The 18,273-nt window shown below is 40.9% G+C and overlaps 1 protein-coding gene across 1 annotated transcript in view; it reads right to left on the bottom strand.

Annotated features, from left to right (window-relative positions):
• Positions 1-18,273, bottom strand: part of LOC109626350 (netrin receptor UNC5D-like) — a 179,214-nt gene that overhangs the window by 78,379 nt on the left and 82,562 nt on the right. Inside the window, exon 2 of the mRNA XM_020082229.2 lies at positions 932-1,138. Coding sequence (XP_019937788.1) covers positions 932-1,138 — 207 coding nt within the window. The remainder of the gene's footprint in view (positions 1-931; positions 1,139-18,273) is intronic.

The following is an 18,273-nucleotide window of genomic DNA, read 5'->3' as shown; positions in this document are numbered from 1 at the left end:
CACAGACAGTGATTTGTAAGGGGCCGTGGACACTTATAAAAGAATACATCAATAAGAGACATTTAGTATAGGGCTCTGTTTTATTTAGATTATAAATCGAATAGATATAAAACCGTGTAGACAGAGCAAAGAAGCTCTGTTATGAAGGACTGATTGATGCAGTGATCTCTAAGCAAGTAACTATGTTTTATTTTACCATATATATTTTGCCTGTAACCTTTGGCCTGCTGTCTTTGTGTTGTATAGTCGTGATATTTCTATCTCTTCTTTGCCTTGTCTATTTGTGAACCAAAAAAAAAATCAAATAAAAATGAAACAGAAGAGAAGGAGCGCAGAGAAGGGGTGCAGCGAGAGTGTCCGTGACAACATGGTAAAGAGAATTGAGCAGCGTTAGTGATAATGCTGATAACACCTGCAACGGAGCCGAGCCACACATTTTCCATCCCCGTCCCTATTAAAATTAAGAATATTTCATTCAATACATTGTACACATTTCCTCCTCATGCGCACAAATCTTCTTTGCTTGAACCCCCTTTTAGTGTCTGTGAATGTGAGTACTTTTACCACCTCTGTCTGGTCACATATACCACCATTACTATACCCCAATCATTACTGTCATTACTCCCTTCATCTCTCATTTTCTTTTGTCTAAATACTTTGATGCGCCTCTCACCATTTTTGTTAGACACTGTCGTCTCTCATCAATTTTGTAAATATTGTTATTTTGTTGCTGTGCGCTGTTATAAGTTGCATCTATTGTACTCCTGTCCATTCTGGGAGAAGGATCCTTCACATGTGACTCTCTCTGAGGGTTCAGTGTTTTCTTTTCTCTGTTAAAATGGTTTTTTGTTAGCTTTTAGTCGAGGGGTTATAGGATGTGAATATGGGCCCATGCCAATAAAATTTGATTTGATATCAGCGTGTGTCTTACCTGTCCCCAGGTCGGTGTGCTCCTGAGACATGTGCTGGCTCTGGTGGACCCATTCACCGTTGCACTTGAAGAAGATTTGTAGAGCGGGCCGAGCTTGACACTGGAGCTTGATGGGGTTGCTCTTGACGATGTAAGCGTCGACGGGCTCCTCCAGGAAGCGGGGCAGTGTCCCGGACTGGCCATGCTGCAGGGCTTCACCTCGGGCACCTGAATGATGAAAAAGGAGTAGAAAAATAAATCATTTAGCTTTCGCAACCTACACACACACTACAAACAAACTCAACTAGTAGCTGTTCTCCCTTCCAGTGATGTCTCCCTCAAAAATATCATTTAGGAGACTGGTGTGAGTAATAACAAGAAGAGAACATCCCCTCATCCCCATAGTCCATTCGCCAAAGAAATAGTAACACCAACTGACAAAATACTCAATATTCACCCCCTACTTGACTGAATATAAAGGATGAAACTATAAAACTATGTCGGAAATAAACCTGAAGTTACCCTGATAACCACAAATCCTGCTTCACAGTACAGGCCCCTGGTGACATAGAAAAGTGACAGGAATATATAAAACATAGATAAGAGCAGGAAGTAAAACAGCAATGAACTGAAAATGCTATGTGATTGCTGAATAAAACAGGAAATAACCACAGAGTCCAAGTGCGACACCCTAAAAAGGGGGCAGGATTATCAGATTGGCATCATGAGTGGTTTTGTGTGCTACATTATTTTCTTGCCCTTTTGTTTGGTTTTTACTCTCCACAGTAGAAATACAGCTTTGCAAGATAGGGAGTAATGAGAAAAGTACTGATTTTATGAACTGACTGAGCAGTCGGACAGAAGCTGAAATAGGTTTTTATCTTAATACAATTCAACAAAAGCAATAATTATGCCTTTTGACAACCAGTGTTTATTAGAGAGGTTAGACACAGCAGGATAAGTGCTTGTTAAAAACGTCAAACAAACTGAATCCATAAGCCTCCTTCCCCCAAAACTCTAACCAAAATGTGAGAAGACGTCAGCGGGCATGTCGCCGCTTTTCAATCCGAGGTTGAAATTTAAACATTTGAAAATTGTGAAATGTCAGAATAACTGTGTCTCCTAGTTATGAAGTTTTTTTCCCCTACGTTAGCTGAGAGTAGCACAACTTTGTGAGAGCGGACGCATGTAAATGAGCACCTTCTTACCACGACTCAGGAGTAACATTTTGGTTTCATGTGGTTTCAGTCCCAGTGCCTGCGTGCACGTGAGCTTTTGAATCCAGAAACACTCATTAAAACACACACGTTCTCCAATTCTTTAATCCCTCCTAGCATTTCCTTTTGTTTTATTCTCATTTCCTGACTCTGAAAAGCAGCCATGGGTACCTTGATTGAAAGGTACTATATAACGTAATATATTAAGTCAGTTATTAGTTATAATTCTAACACAATAGAAAAAGTAGTTAGTATAAATGACTTGAATATACACTACACTGAACAAAATAAAGAAATCTAAGAGTGCTGTGGCAGATCTTCTTGTTTGCGCTCTCTAAAGACAGGTGATCACAGACACCACATTATCAGCCATTACTCCTTTCCTCCTCAGCCCGTCTCAGGTGTGTTCCAATCGGGGCACGCTTCGCTACATCTGAGGCCCCGCATGTGTAATTACACTCTGACTAATCCCCAAGTTTGCTGGAACCTCTTTAATGCAAGTGTGGAGGGTTTAGTGAGGCAAACTGTCCCGCACCCGCCTCTCTCCCAATCCCAGCTCCCCACCGCATGTTTCTCCACAGTGATGGGAATACCTCTGAAAACCCCATCAGGATTAGAGAAGCCACTCTTCCTTTCTCTCCCTCCCTCTCTCTCTCTTGAGCTAATCTAATCCTCCTACCGCTCCTGCCGGATGTCTCCTGATTGAGGGAAATAGATAAAAGACTCTGTGTGATTCTCTGGCTGTGAAAATCACAGCGCCCGCTCACTGTTCATCTCCCCTCTGTGCGACACATCCACATTCTCCTCCTCGTTCCTGGAACCGCGGCTGAACAAAGAGACATGCCTTTAATTTCAAAATGACTAGCCCCGGGGCAAGCTTTTTCTTGTACAGAGTGCTCCAATTTGTTTTGCGCATGGAGCATTGACATGGTGTGTTTGTGTTTGGATAGATGCAAAACATAGACGTGAGTACGAATAGAGACAATGATGGATGGGAACATGAATATGCAGCTGTCAAAAAAAAGCCAGCCTCCCACATGATGATTCATTTCTTAATAGATCAGGTATTATACTAATGCCTGTGCCAACACAGAGTGTAAATATTACCTGCAAATAACACCTCAAATATCAACATCAGTAAGGTTTAGTAAAGGATTACAGGCCTTATTTCAGAGGTAGTTGTCTATTCACGTTTCATTTTTTATTTAGCAGATGGGATAGCACTGCAGCAGACAGATTAGGAGAGACACAGGAGAGGAAGCTCTGGTGTGATTTAACCTCAGGCTGGTGGTGGGAGACGCGACCCTGGGGGAAAGTGCAAGCACTTAACTTATCTTATCTTAGCATCGTCTTTGCTCCTGAAATTGCTGAATATAGATCACAAAGTGCATCGCTGAGCATATATACTATAGGGTGCCCCTCCGGTGCTACACCTCATAGTAGGTATACACACACACACATGGCAATGAGATAACTTGTGTTGTTTTCAAGTGAGATGGGGCTGCAGGATGTGCTGGTGTTGCTGAGGCTCTGTTTTGAGATTCTTAGGCTACGCTACTACGTTTACAACTCTGCTACAGATGTGCAAATGTGTCCGGACTACTCCGGAGTTCTACAGCCGCTTAAACAGTTTGGAAACACTCCCGGCGCCGTTTTAATCTGAAAACTCTACGCGTTTTAGTCTGGATGGGCAGAAATTGAGATGTTTGGAAACACATGCCCAGTATACATGAGTAGTCACATGATATGTGGTTTCAGATGTGTTAATATGGACAGGGATTACAACTGGTTGAGCCGAAACGCTGGTGTGGACAGAGATCATTTCAATCTGAAAATACTGTTTTCAAATGAAAACGTGGTAGTATGGATGCAGTCTAACATCCTCCTCTCATCTACATCCTGTGGCCTGTGCAGGGTCGGAACTGGTTCATCTGCATGTTACCAGCACAAGCCTGAGACCAACATCTTTGGTAAAAATGACTCCCCTCTATCATCCAGGGGGACTGCTATGCCCTGTGCATCACATTTCCAACAGTGATCTACAACCAATGCTCCAGCCTGGCAATAACACATAAGGGGCACAGACACATTGAGCCCAGTCTGATAGGAAAACAAGATATCACTGCCAAAGGGCTGAATGATGGCTCCATCACACTCCCTCCCTCTTTCTTTCTGTCTCACTTTCTCTCTCCGACTCCCACACATAACAAACTTTTGTCTTGGAAAACACATGCACTCTGCTAATACTACATCCACTGTGAGAACATTTCAAGTGAAGCAAACGCTCCATCTATTCGCATGCAAATTTAAAAGCAACTGGTAAGTGCGGTCTCTTATGTCAGTTCAATGTATTCATAGCTTTTAGTGAAAATCTAAAAGAAATGAGGGGGAAAAAGCCCCTAGCTGGCTGGTCTAATTTAGTAAAACCCAGGCTACCTCACACAGAGGAAGACGACTGCTGCTCCAGCACACTCGCACTGATTTGGAGAGACTGAAAGCAGCAGCCGGGCTGATGTTTGCCAAATTCTCCTCCACATTTGGCACACAGAAACCTTGTTTCCTGGCAAAGATTCTGCTGCCGCATTTCCATCTCAAACACCAGCTGATCCGAAAGATTGTCGACTTCTTGACACATGCATTGGTGAGGATCGGGGTCGAAGTGAGGTCAAAGCAACTGCCTCCCTACAAACACCGGGCCCTAAAAGGCAGGAGTTCTCAGCCCGCTGCATTTTGTTCCTTACATAAGCACCCTGAGGTGTTTGTACACCAACCCTGCATGTCATGAAATTTGCAGATGACATGGAATGTCTTGCCCGCCTCAGAGCTCAGACTCAAGATTATGGAGTTCATCCAGTGACGCAACAACTCCTGCTTGGATCACAATACCACAAAAACATAGACATGGTGATGGAATCACAAGACAACAAGATGTACAAAGTGTCACATTCATTCACAGCAAGTGAAGAAACAAGAGAGCAAGAGTTTTGTGGGTAGTGTCTTTGAAAACGAGCTAAGCTTGATGTCAAACACTAAGATAAAGAACCACCAAAGACAATTTGAGAGTGAACTGGAACATGGAAGAAAATATAACTGATACAAAGTTAAGATTTCTTCCATCTGCTAACTATAAGTAACCGTATTTGGAGGATCAGGGTTTGAACCTGACCTTATATTGATAGCTAACATGGCACATTAACATGAAAGCAGGCTCTGCATGTTCCAAGCTTTTACTATGATTGCTGTTGTTATGACGATTGCGCTGACACAAAGCTTCAGACACACCCACCATGAAGCGTTAACGCAAGGCATACCAGTATGAGAGCTTGAATGAACCTGACGTTTTTAATTAAGTGCGAAACAGTTTCATTGTGTTATTTAAAGGTACAGTGTGTAGAATTTTGTGATATGTAGTGTTGAAATTGCATGTTGCAGCTGAACACCCCTCACCTCACCCTCTCCTTCCAAACATGACAAAGAACCTCTGGTAGCTTCAGTTGTCATAAAAACTCAAAAGGTGTTTAGTTTGTCCAGTCTGGACTAATGTAAAAAACATGGCGGCCTCCATAGAGAGGGTCCCCTCGTGTAAATATTTAAGTATTTGAATATAAAGGGTCTTTTCTGGGGTAAAGAAAACTACAATTCATACAATTTAGATGAAATAAACTAGTGAAAACATCATGAGGATTATTCTACATTAAATTTCTGCCAATAGTTCCCTTTCACCTAAATCTTACACACTGGACCTTTAAACTGACTTATTTTTGCAACCAGTGAAGTCGCCCTCTGCTGGTCTGAGAGAATACAGGCTAACCCTATTTATTTAAAGTCTAAAAGTGTAACCCCTACCCATCCACCTCCTAAAGTCTCAGTCTACAAAATCCACAAACGACAAACCAGGCAGTGCAATCCAAGATGACGCATCCCACACCCTGTACACTGACTCTGAACTACTCCTGTATAGAGAGCGGTTCCACTTCCCGGGATGCAGAACTGATTGCAGGAGGACGCTCTTCGTACAACATCTCACTTGTTACCCCGCTGCACTACAGGAAGCAATTATAGTAGCTCTTTAACACGCAAACTGCTTGTATGACATGGGACACAGGTTCAATCTGATGGCCCTGGACAATTTGTGCAAAACAGAAAGTGTTAGGTTAATACGGGTGACTCTCTGAGCAAGACATGCTTCTCAAATGCAGCTTCACGTCACTGCCTGAACAGTGTTGTCAGGTTTCAGTATTATTAGACATTGTTGCTGTAGTTGAAGATTTTAGGCTTAATTTTTCACCAGAGATACTTCTCTGCAGAGCGCATTAAACCTGGTTGGTGGCAGGTTTGAGTAAATCTGATAATTTGTATTGATACATTTAAAAGAAACATGAGATATGATGGATGTTCATGACCTCGCAAGCTCAGTAAACACAATACCACCACTATCCACGCTTTGCTGGTTTTTAATACAAGATTACTCGTTTGTGTTCCTTTTGTGCCAGACATATCCATTGGCCTCATGAAAGGCATTCATTGAACAAAACTGAATTTAAATGGATATGGTCACAATGGCAGCAGTGATCTGTGATTTCAAACCCCAACAGGTGAGAGGCACCAGAAAACTAATATCCCACTAACAGTGAATGCAAATGAACACAAACACAGAGCAAAATGGAGACTTGTCAGCATCTGTTTGTGTTTGCGTGAACGAAAGGAAGCAGAATAGCGAGTGGAGGAGAATATATGGCTTTAATAAAATGCAACACTGCCTTAATGTGTTATCCAATAATCAGTGGCTCGAAGCCGAAAGCACTTCACAGTAACATCTCATTTTCAGAATTATTCTTACATGCGAGGGACAAGGGTATCCTCCAGAAAGTGCTGCACTTTTACATTATTACCAACCAGCAGATGCCTCACATCTCCAGTGCAGTTTTACTAAGATGCTTAAGAAGTAGAAGAAAAAAGTGGGCAGAAGCACCGGGAAGTTTGTCATCTGCTTTAACTCATTAGAAAATATTCTTTAATTTCAGAAGGAAGCAGCTGCTTTGCCAAGAATTACTAAATGAATCTAGTAATTAATTATTCGCTTATTAATTTTGAGTCGGTGGCATGATTATTTTTTAATTACTTCACCATGTTGACATTTCAGTAAATAAGGTGCACATTTAGTTTGTGAACGGGGATATTTTCCAGATTTTATTTGCTGCTATGCGTCTCCGCTTTTTTGTCGACACGGTCTTTCAGGCTAATGTGTAAAAACATGAATAAATACAGCTTGGCAATGGTCAATGCTGGACTAATTATCTAAGCCCGATGTGAGGTGTCTTCACAGGCAGCACTGACGCAGATCCGTGCAGCAGATGGATGGTCGAGACTGAGGATCAGAGGTGAAGCTAGCAGAGGAGATGGGGGTGGTGGGAGATTGGTGAAGCAGATGATAGGTGGGTGTTGACGATAGTGAGAAGCACAGGGGGAGCATCTGTTCAGATCATCCAAGTGCACGGCAGGAAAACAAAAATTTTATCTAGGAAATGCTTATAAACCTGCAATAAAAGACACTTCTTGCTACTCAGCCAAATTTGGCGCAATGGAGGATCTCAACCTTCGTCTTCCGCACAGCCCCCACACCCACTTCCTCGCACTCGGCAGAGATTCCTGAATGACAGGTGCACCACAGGGAAAAGATAGACAGGCAACGTTGGGATTTCTTGATCTCCCGGCACAACAGCAAACGGGTTGAGAAATGCAGTAACACGTGAAAAGCCTGATTGTGTTCAGTGTTTTTCAGACACTACTCATGATTGAACCACATCAAAACACATCAGCCTACAGCGAGAGGTGTCCCTCTGACAAGCTGACAGGAAATGAACTGCTCAGCAACCATGCCTTATGCACACCAGCTGGAAGCACACGGGTGCTGCTCGGAAAATTTGACTTCACTGTCTAGTTGAAGTGCGGCGAGGTTAGCGTGATAGTCTCGCATCTTGCTTAAACTGAAGAAGGACTAAACTTAAAGTGGTTACCAGGCAATAACCAGAATCATTGCACTGTTTTCCCCGCCCTGTCCTCGGGCGAGTCTCACAGCGGAAACGCCTGCAGCTCGAAAAGAAATTACAATAATTTGTAACTTCTTTTTCAACAGGAGTCACAGAAGAAATACATTTCTGCTGTGCCTCTCTGTCTCTTAAAAACAGCGTGGCCTCAACAGAAAGAGAAGCCAGAGCGCTTTGTTCAAATATTGATGCAAACCTCTCATCTGTCATCTCAGGACACACACACACACACACACACACACACACCCGGCGTGATTTCATAACTAAAGCACTCCGAGGCAAAGACAGTTTTCCAGATGTTGTCCAATCAAAACAAGAACAGGCGAATGTTGACTTTTTTGCTCTGATGGACTATTTCACACTCTGACGAGCACATTTTTCAGACTATCAGATATCTTACGCTCAGACTCAAAGCACAAGTGCAAGTGTCTTTGTTAGTTTCAGACACATTTATAATGTTCCCATCCAGCTCCATCATTGTTAAACAGAAAATGCCCTTCTGAGCGCCCGTGGGCCTGTTAAGATGAGGTGTGGCAGGTGGATTGGTGGCATACGGTAAGCGCCGCGCTTGTAATCTGTCTGACGACAGCAGCGCAGTATTTGACTGTGATTCTAGGGGGTAACTATTAAGATGGTAAGGCGGGCGCATCACGGAGAACTTTTCTTTTTTAGTACCATGCAAATCCACCGAGGTGCAAGCACACCTGGCTTTTACGCCAAAAACACTGCCATGATTAATTGATAGACTAGGTAAAACCTTTCTGAACCATGCACTCTGAGCAGTGACCTTGTAGTCAAACAAAGCACAAAAATATCTTTCGAAGTCTAGCTTCTCTTTCTCTCTTCGGTAACGGCTGGCTTCAAATTCACTCTCACACACAGGAGCCGCTCGGTATGAGAAAACTCTTGCACAGCAGTCTCGCTGAGGTAGTGGGGGGTTAGGAGCCTTGGTTAAGGACGCCTGGGTGTGGAAAGGAAGGACAAACACTTGCCATAAACCTCTCTGTCAATATTTATCCTGCATGTGTGAGGAGGGGCACAGTGAGAGTATTGTTAGGATGCAAACAACATCACATATTATTATATCAATTCACGCTACCACACTTTTGGGATCGCGTCATAGAGAAGATCTGGGTTGGTCACACAGGCCATTGGTGGGATGTAACAAAGTACATTGTTTTTTAACTATATTTAAGTAGATTTTAGTGCATGTGTACTGTGCTGAAGTAGATACTCTGCAAATATAAGGATTTTGGATGATGGCAGAGACTCAGCCATTCATTGCTATGGCGATGCAACTTGTTTTCAGTATCATCATCTGCAGCATTCTTTATTAGTATGACAGAGTCTGTATTTTTCTTCTATTAAACTAAAAATACAGAAGAGGCTATTAATGATGCAGTAGACTGTTGCATTACAGAAAAGGTTACTAAGTGCTTTTACTCCGAAAACTTTAAGTATATTTAAAAGCAACTACTTACTTCAACTCAAGTGTAAATTAGGTACTTTTACTTAAGTAACATGTTTGAGTACTTCCTCCACTACTGCCACAGGGTCATCAGCAGTAACTAGGAATTTCTAGACATTTTTTGCCCTGGGTTTGGTCTCTGAGGCAACACTCATCTTCTTGGCGGAGTTTGTTGTGCAGAGGATGCTGGGAGGAAGATGACAGTATTTCCTGCTCCTGTACTTTTTTCAGGTTTAAAAAAAGACAGTGAAGGTGCAGCGAAGATGTACAATACGTCCTCATACATATTCAATTTGCTCAGTTATAAATATTTCTGATCGGGAGCGTTTTATAGCAATTCCAGCAACTTTGGTAATTTGGTGGAGGTGCTGTGGTGTGGAGTTTTGTTATCTCCTTACCGCCTTCAGATTCACAGGGTTTTTCTGTTTCTAAAAATATTAGCGGAATGTATTTTTGTTGTGAAAACAATACTTTTTTAAGAAGTATGTGTATTTTAACATGTGCACAAACCAGAGTGTGTGTGTGTGTGTGTGTGTGTACAGTTTGTGTGAATGAGTGTCACCCGCCATCACCCAGGTGGTATATGTGTCTTCATCAGTGTTGTGACAGCTTGCCAGCCTTGTTTTGGCAGGAGGGAGATAGTGCTTCCCTCAGCTCTCCCTGAAATCAAAGAGTAAACATGCTGAAGCAAAAGTGGGTTACCTGGATGTCAAACTGACAAAACAGGCTCCGATCTCTACCCCATCAACTGTGTCTGCTTAGGATTTTACTCATACACTTTAATATTAGGAGGGAAACAAAACTTAACACAAAACTTCTAAATAATAGCTTTGTAATCAGAACGTCAAATAATTCACAAGAAGACTTTTTCCTCCACCAAAGGAATGAGGAGTCTAAACTAAAAATATGACAAATAAGCTTTAGACTCATGTGTATCAGTACAGAGAGGAGGGATAATCCTAGAAAATCCACTCCAACTCGTGACGCTCTTTAGTGACCGGGCATCAGTGATGGATGACACCATGTGACAGTTTTCTTTCAATATTTGATTTGAATAATAAAAAGTATTTTCTTTTACTTTTCTTATACATTTTTTCTTATACTTGCCAATAATGAACCACATATCACTTACTTGCTTTGAATGCAGTGTTAGAAGTCTTACCTTTAACATGTATTTCACAGCAGAATACATACAATTAAAAGTAATGTTAAAGGTTTTCAGATTTCTTACTCAGGCGGGTAACATATACCAAAATAACTAGGACAATTTACATAATCTTACATTATTATTGCATGCAACACGAAATAGATGTGGCATTCACACATACTGTTATGTGCGTGTTCATGTAGGAAGGATGAGGATGAGAATTATGTTGTTAACATTGTGAAAATGAATCTATTCAATATCTGTTAAAATGAAACTCGCACCAGAAAACACTGTTTTATCGTATCTGATTCAACACAGCATCAAATGGGTGAAAAACAATATTATAAATCTGCAATGATAGAGATAGAGGATAGAGCTCACATACCAAAAGGTTGTAGTTCTCAAACTGTGGTGGGCATTTACTACATATAAACTATTGCCGTGCCCAAACAGCCTGGACATACTTGTCCAGTGGGGATGCTGGTTGCAGCTTTCTTTGTGAAACTGTAAAAGTGACCTGCAGTAATTGAGCCGTAGAAAGTAGAGACTTACTATGGGAATCATTCTGCAGAACCCAGAACTGGAGAATCAGTTGTTGTGAATGCCCTGTTGTCATAATCAAAATGTATTAATATTTAACGTATCACATGTCAACATTGCACCAGTGTCAACAATGCAGTTGATCAAGGTATTTACATTTCACCTCTAGTAGTTCTGATTGTTCAATCCATCATTCCTGTACTCCTGTGCAGTACTGATACACAGGAAGTTAAGAATGTGTGTACTCATTACAACAGTAACAACATCACCGCTTATAATTATATCTCATTAATATCCGCCTCACTTTCCTGCAGTCACACCAGAGCTGTATCAAATTACTGCAAGTGCAAACTGAACATTTCTTGCCGCTGCTTGTTCACATTAAAATCATTCAACTGGTGAAACATTGTGACGCAATCACCGAACATTCAGTATTTTTGTCACGGCCGAGGCTGATCCCGAAAGCAAATGTTCATCAAAAATGCAGAAAACAAGACATTTGCTGCTTTCTCTTCTACATCTTCTTTTTTTTTGACAGCGGATCAGTTTTAAATATCGCAGGGAAGTAATGAAGCAGGATGCAGCAGCTAACATGAGCTGTTACAGGAGGAGTGGCAAGCGACAGATTGTACACCATTGACCTCAGTGAGGGAAACAACTCTTTGTGCTCTGCTTGTTGTGTGGAAAACTAGTTATGTAATGTATAGCATGAAATCCGATGGGAAAAGGTCGATTACAGAGAAATGTCTTTGTTCAAATAACATGAGCTTGTTCACCACAATGCCCCCAACATTAAATACTGGTAGTATTATATCTCACGTCTTGTTACAACCAGCAATCATAGATTTATTCAATATGTGGAGGGCAGTGGTGATACTGTGGTAGATTCTGGGGGGGGGGGGGCCTGATGTCTCTGGAGTCTTTTCATTTTAATAAACTAGACCTTAACTAACAATTTTAACAATAGATATGACCTTCTGTTAATAATTTGTGCACAATGTGTTTGAACAAGGGACAATTTTCAAAATACATTCAATGATGTGAGGCTTTGCTCAAAGCTGACGGTCAATAAAGAATGACCTAGAAGTGCACATCACTGAATCAGGAATTAATTGAGCATGGATAAATTCTGCCCCACTTATGGCCCCTGATTTAGAAAAATTCTAGCTCAGCCCCTGGTTTCTTTCTGTGTCAGCAAGATTACACAAGTACTAATCCACCGATTTCCAGGAAATTTCGTGGAGGGGCGGGGTATGACCCAAGAGCCCATTCAATTTTGGTGGGGATCCAGATCGGTTGGCAAATCCAGGATCATATTCATGAGTGTGTGCAATTCAACTCAGATCCAAATAAAAATCCTGAATATAAATGTGGTTTCACAAGGGGACCGTTGAGCCTAGGTGGAGGGGTGCACTCTACTGAGTGTCATTCTAGCTTGGGGTGTCTTTAATTTTTCACAACACTAAGGATTCCTTTTCTACATAGTCAATGTCTTTATCCCAGAAACATTTTTCCCCACTCAAAGGAGACTAAAAAAACCTCTGTGTAACCATATAAACCTGAGGGCAACAATATGATTATTTGTACGTGTTCTCCTGCTGCTCTGCATTGAATTAGTTTAATCATCTGCACCTCTGTGGAGTGTGTGTAATAACTGATACCCTCCAGACCATTACATCATTTGAATGTTTTGAGTTTGTCCCCATCGCATGACCAATCAAGTCTCAACCTTTGAGAAACGATGCCGGCATGGTGTGCCTTCATTAACATGTCATATGCGGCACCATTCATATTACATCATCTACCAGCATTCAGTTCTCTGCCTTGGCTCTGGTGTCCTTTAGAAAGCCATCCTCTGTTGACTGACAGTGATCTCAGACAAAAGAAGATAATTGCTTGCTTACGCTTTTCTGATATAGCCTATGATCCATTTTGTCTTTTCTGACAGAAAAGAGACAGTGACATAATCAAAGTCATTGTGTTCGCGACACAGTCCTGGCCACAATCACGCTGGCAACCTGACAGCTCACTCTAATGTGTGTGTACTTGGTAAAAGGGGCTCGATAAATAAGTTAAACCCTAGAAAAAAAAAAAAAAATGCTCCACTTTTTTCACACATTTTTCCCTCCGCTTCTTCCACAGAACTTTAACACCAAGAATGAAAGTGGGATTTTATTATTGAATGAATTTATGAATAAATTACTGCTGTGCGGCCATATGGGGAAAAAAAGCTTCAGAGCACCCAAGTTTATTTTATAGAGTGCTGTTTTGTCAGTTTATTCAATGTTTGGCAGGGGAAAATGAAATGCAATAAAGAAAAAGTTAATATCCTGCAAATGACTCAGTGCATGGCTCCTGTATTAATGTCATTAATCATCTCTCGTTATGTACAACGTGATAATCATGAGGAGTTTTTTCTCGTCTTGACTGCACGTCACTGGTTTCATTCTGTCTAATGAAGAATTCGCTTTTACAAAACATTTTCCCACCAAAAGACTTCAACCTCAAGTTCCAGAGCTATATCAACAGCATAAATGGCTGGTGACACAGAGTGGTGATATAGCTGGCAGTAAAAACACATTAAGTGTGTGACTTGTCTATAAACCAGCAATTTGAGCTCCTGATATCTGTTATTTCAGATAAATTAAGTGTCACTGAGACTCAGCACCCCTCTGAAAATACATTTAGACATCAAAAGAACATTTACGTCAGTGCAGTCTGTCCGAGTTTAATATTAACTTGTGAATACGTATGCAAAGTTAACTCCAAGAAATACTATAACTTAGCCTTTCCTTCATCTTACATTGTTTGCCCTAGAAGTTATAGAAGACATAGGGAAAGCTATGGGTGAAGGCGACCAAAATAAGAAGTCCTGTTATCTTGAATAAAGTTCGGGATTTCTCTGGGTTTGAACATTGTTGGAAACATTTTGAATAATGCTAGTACCTGATTAACAAAAAATTTAGCAGTCTAGTCATGTTTAAAGATTTTGATTAATAATCTTTAAATCCCAAGGTCTGGTATTTAAATGTGTCATCATATGTAACGGCAGTAAAAGATGTGTTGTTATTCCATTAGCACTACACTCGCTATCATCAAGCCTTTGTAGCCCACTGTCTATTAGTTGAGTTGTATTATCCATCCAGGGTGTAAAGAGGAAGCTTAAGAGGGTGCACTTGATACATTGAATTCATCACCAGCCTTTTCAGTTGGCATTTTCCAAAGCGCTTCATTTAAACTGATCATGTTAAAGGCACTTTACAAATGAAGATCAGTTAAGGCAGCACAGGCAGCACCACTTAGCCCGTGGATACAGGTGAACAGCGTCTTCTGTAGCTCTGCTTTTCTTAAGTCTGAAATGATTTCTCAGAAGTCCCAGCCAAGACTTGGCTTCAATTTCTGTAACATAAAGGTGCTTTTTAAAACAGGTTTTTATCCAGCATGAGTGATATCAGGAGTGTAGGATCCAGTGTTTTGGAGATTGATGTACCCCACGCTCTTCGAGTCTGAAACTCTCAATCTTTATTGCTTTGACTTTTGGGCCAAGCTCGTACTGTGGCTGTATGAATGGAAGTGTCAGCTGGTTGGTCCACCAATTTAGGTCATTGTGAAATATTACGACAACTTCTGGATGGATTGTGATCAAATTCATTTCACATATTACTGGTCCCCAGAGGATGAAGGCTACAGACTCTTGTGATCCCCTGAATTGCGCCACCACGAGAATGATAGTTTTGATGTTAGGAAAACATCTTTGAAACCGATTACATTAATTGCTGTTCTAAAAAAAAAAAAAATTTTCTTGGGAAATTTGTATCTAGTGCTACCATACAGTCTATGAGTGCTACCAACAAGTTTTTACGTATCTAATGAAAGTTGTCAGGATTTCTATAGACTCGCACCAAATATGCAGACTGTCATGTCTTACTAACAAATATCCTAATTACTTTAACACTACCATATCAACATCTGTGGTTCTGAGAAAATATCTCTATCACTTGATTCATCTTTGTTTCTGTAATTCTTTATTTAGACATCTGATCTTTTAATATACATCTTTTCAGTTTTGCATATAATCTGTCATGTGACTTGGACTGTCTTCATTGTACATATGACTACTTGGTATAAAACTGCTCAACAAAGGTCACTTTGTCCCAGCACTGATGAAAGCTTTAATGGCTGAAAGGCCTAGGCATGTTTTTATTGTTGATGTGATGTAATAGGTATAAATAACTATATGAAAATAATGGCATATATAAGAAGGGCTAGGTAGCAAACATTGATCTAAAGATAGAGCTTGTACCTTCCTTTATTAGGGGCAGAGCAGCAACCACTGCAAGGACCTAATAGGGATTGCTGATTATTTTGTAATTTTCATGATTCAGTATCAAATCTATGTATAATATCTATCAAACTGTACTAGTATGTATACTTTAAGTAAAATTAACATACTCTTATGGTGGAACTACTTTATAATAATATGGTAGTGCATTCTCTTGGTTTATTTTGTATTTTCTCAGCTCAGGCAGTACATGCTGTCCACTGGATATTCTGTTACTGATGAGTGAGCACATCATGTCAGCCATCAAACTGGAACATTCAAAACAAAACTCACAGTGAAATGTTCAGTGTAAGAAATTATCATTGTTCAACCTGTGACACCGGCAGCAGCACATTATACTCCACAGTCGAACTCCCGCGTTTACAGTAGAGATTAAGAGCTATATGAGGTTTACAGTTCAGCTTCAGGGCTTCATGAAAGCCCTGAACATTTCATCAAAGGCTTATCTTAGATTTAAAAATCTGTCTGTTATACAGGAAGGTGTTAACTTTTGCCAATATCAGTGCAGCTCATTCAGCTACATGAGTTTCATTTTCCTTTTCCCTCTGAAGAATTAAGAGCATGCAGCAGAAAGGATGGTCCACATAAAGCTCCACTATCCAGCAATGACTTATTCATGATATTATTCCTGAACATATGGCAAAATTGAAAAAAATAAAATACAAGCAATGACAGCATGGTTTGTCTCTATAGGGTAGAAGGTAATGGAGGTTTGGCCAAAAGTCCATCAAGAAAGCAGTGAATGGCCTACTGACATTTAAAATTAATGACAATCAAACACCAGTGCAGTGCTTTTCCATGTCCCCCAGCCTCCTTGCATGTATCAAAAGGGAAAGATCTCTAATGGCCCTCTGAAAAATGCAAGAAAGTAACTTTATCCTGCAGCTCTTCTCTCACCAAGCACTATTCTCTCACCTCTTTTTTTCCACTGAGCCAGTGGTTCAAAGCACAGCATCAGAGACCGGTCTGCCCTGCATTTTATGTCCCAGCGGAGGTCTTCAAAGGATACCTTTAACTGCCCAGGTAATGCAATCTGAGTGGATGGCGACTATATGATCCATCCAAAAAGCACTATAGTAAATGGCATGTGATCAAGATTATATTAATAATAAACAAGGCAACAAAGTTGAGGTAAAGGTTGTATTTAAAACAGAGAATAAAGTGTTATGCAGAGCATGCAATCCACAAATGTTTTAATAGGAAAAGAAATATTAAAAATATCACTAATACAGCGACAGATGGTTATATACTGTGTAATTTCTGACGAGCAGAGCGCATGGAAGTAACGCTTCACTGTGCAATACATTACTAATGAACAATTTCCCATTTTGCTCCTTAATAAGTTAAGAGTCCCACTGTGGTGTGCCAGGGATTCCTAATGAATCTTTAAAGAAACAGAAAAAAGCAGCAAAACAACAGGAATTAAGATCTTTTCAGGCTGAATACCCTCATTTGTCAAGCTTAGATGGACATGGCAAAGGTACGTCGACACAGTTTCGCACTGTTGTATACAAATGATGCCTCATTTCAAATAACAAAGCACACGTGAGCGGGTAAGCGGGTCGTGCTCAACACCTTGTGGCACATCCTCTGCACGGTGTCCCAGATTCCCTGTTACATAACCTAATTATTTGTGCACACCATACAAATACCCCCGTAAGAAGGCACATTCATTGCTCAGTGTCTCAGGTACTGCATGCTCCTCAGCTGAGCAGGGGCTACGCATTGTGAAGGTTTTGCGATCTCAGCACGAGAATGTGTAAAAAAAAAAAAAAAACTGAGAAAGGGAATGCTGAGTAAAGTCAGCGCAGCCTGAACGTGACAGTGCCATCAGCTGTCCATATATGGACGTCATGAGGATTACAGCGAAAAGCCACAACATTAAACCTGTAACTGGTTTTAATGTCGTGAACCTAGAGCCTCAGGCAGACAGCCATCTCTCTCCTCATTAGGAATCCTATTGGACTTTAATTAACAGGTTAAGACGACTATAAAGCTGCTGGTAGAGCCCACCATCAGAGGCAATAACGTCTCAATTAGAAGACCCTGACAGCCAGCAGCTTGAACCCCTCTGTTAAATCCACCATGTGTCACTCTCTCTGTAACACATTCACACACATACCTCACTGATGTGTCTGCTCTGTTAACTTTGGGCTAAAAACACAAAACCCCCCCAACTGGATATTCTGCTCAATGGACAGCAAAGACAAAATTGTACTGCATGTGCACGTGTGCGTCCATGCATGTGTGTGTGCACTTGTACTCGTATCTTTGTGAGGACAAGATTGAGCATAAACCATTTGTACTGAGGAGATTTTGCAATGTGAGGACATTTTGGCCAGTCCTGACATTTTCAAAGTCCTGTTTGAGGGTTAAGACTTTCTTCTAGGTTTAGAATTATAATTAGGTTCAGGGTAAGGGTTACGGTAAGGGTTAGGTATTTAGTTTAGATGGTTAAGGTCAGGGTAAGACGCCAGGGAATGCAATATTGCCAAGTGAGTACAAGATTGTGTGTACTTGTATGTGTGTGTCTCCATGAATGTGAAGTAGTGATGGTTGTCTCCTTCCACTGAATAAATCAATGCTTAAGCGATGGTCTGGA

The sequence above is a fragment of the Paralichthys olivaceus genome, chromosome 18 (assembly GCF_024713975.1).
Source record: "Paralichthys olivaceus isolate ysfri-2021 chromosome 18, ASM2471397v2, whole genome shotgun sequence".
NCBI lineage: Eukaryota > Metazoa > Chordata > Actinopteri > Pleuronectiformes > Paralichthyidae > Paralichthys > Paralichthys olivaceus.
Note: the sequence above shows the minus strand (reverse complement) of the source record. Positions and strands in the feature narration are given on the sequence as shown.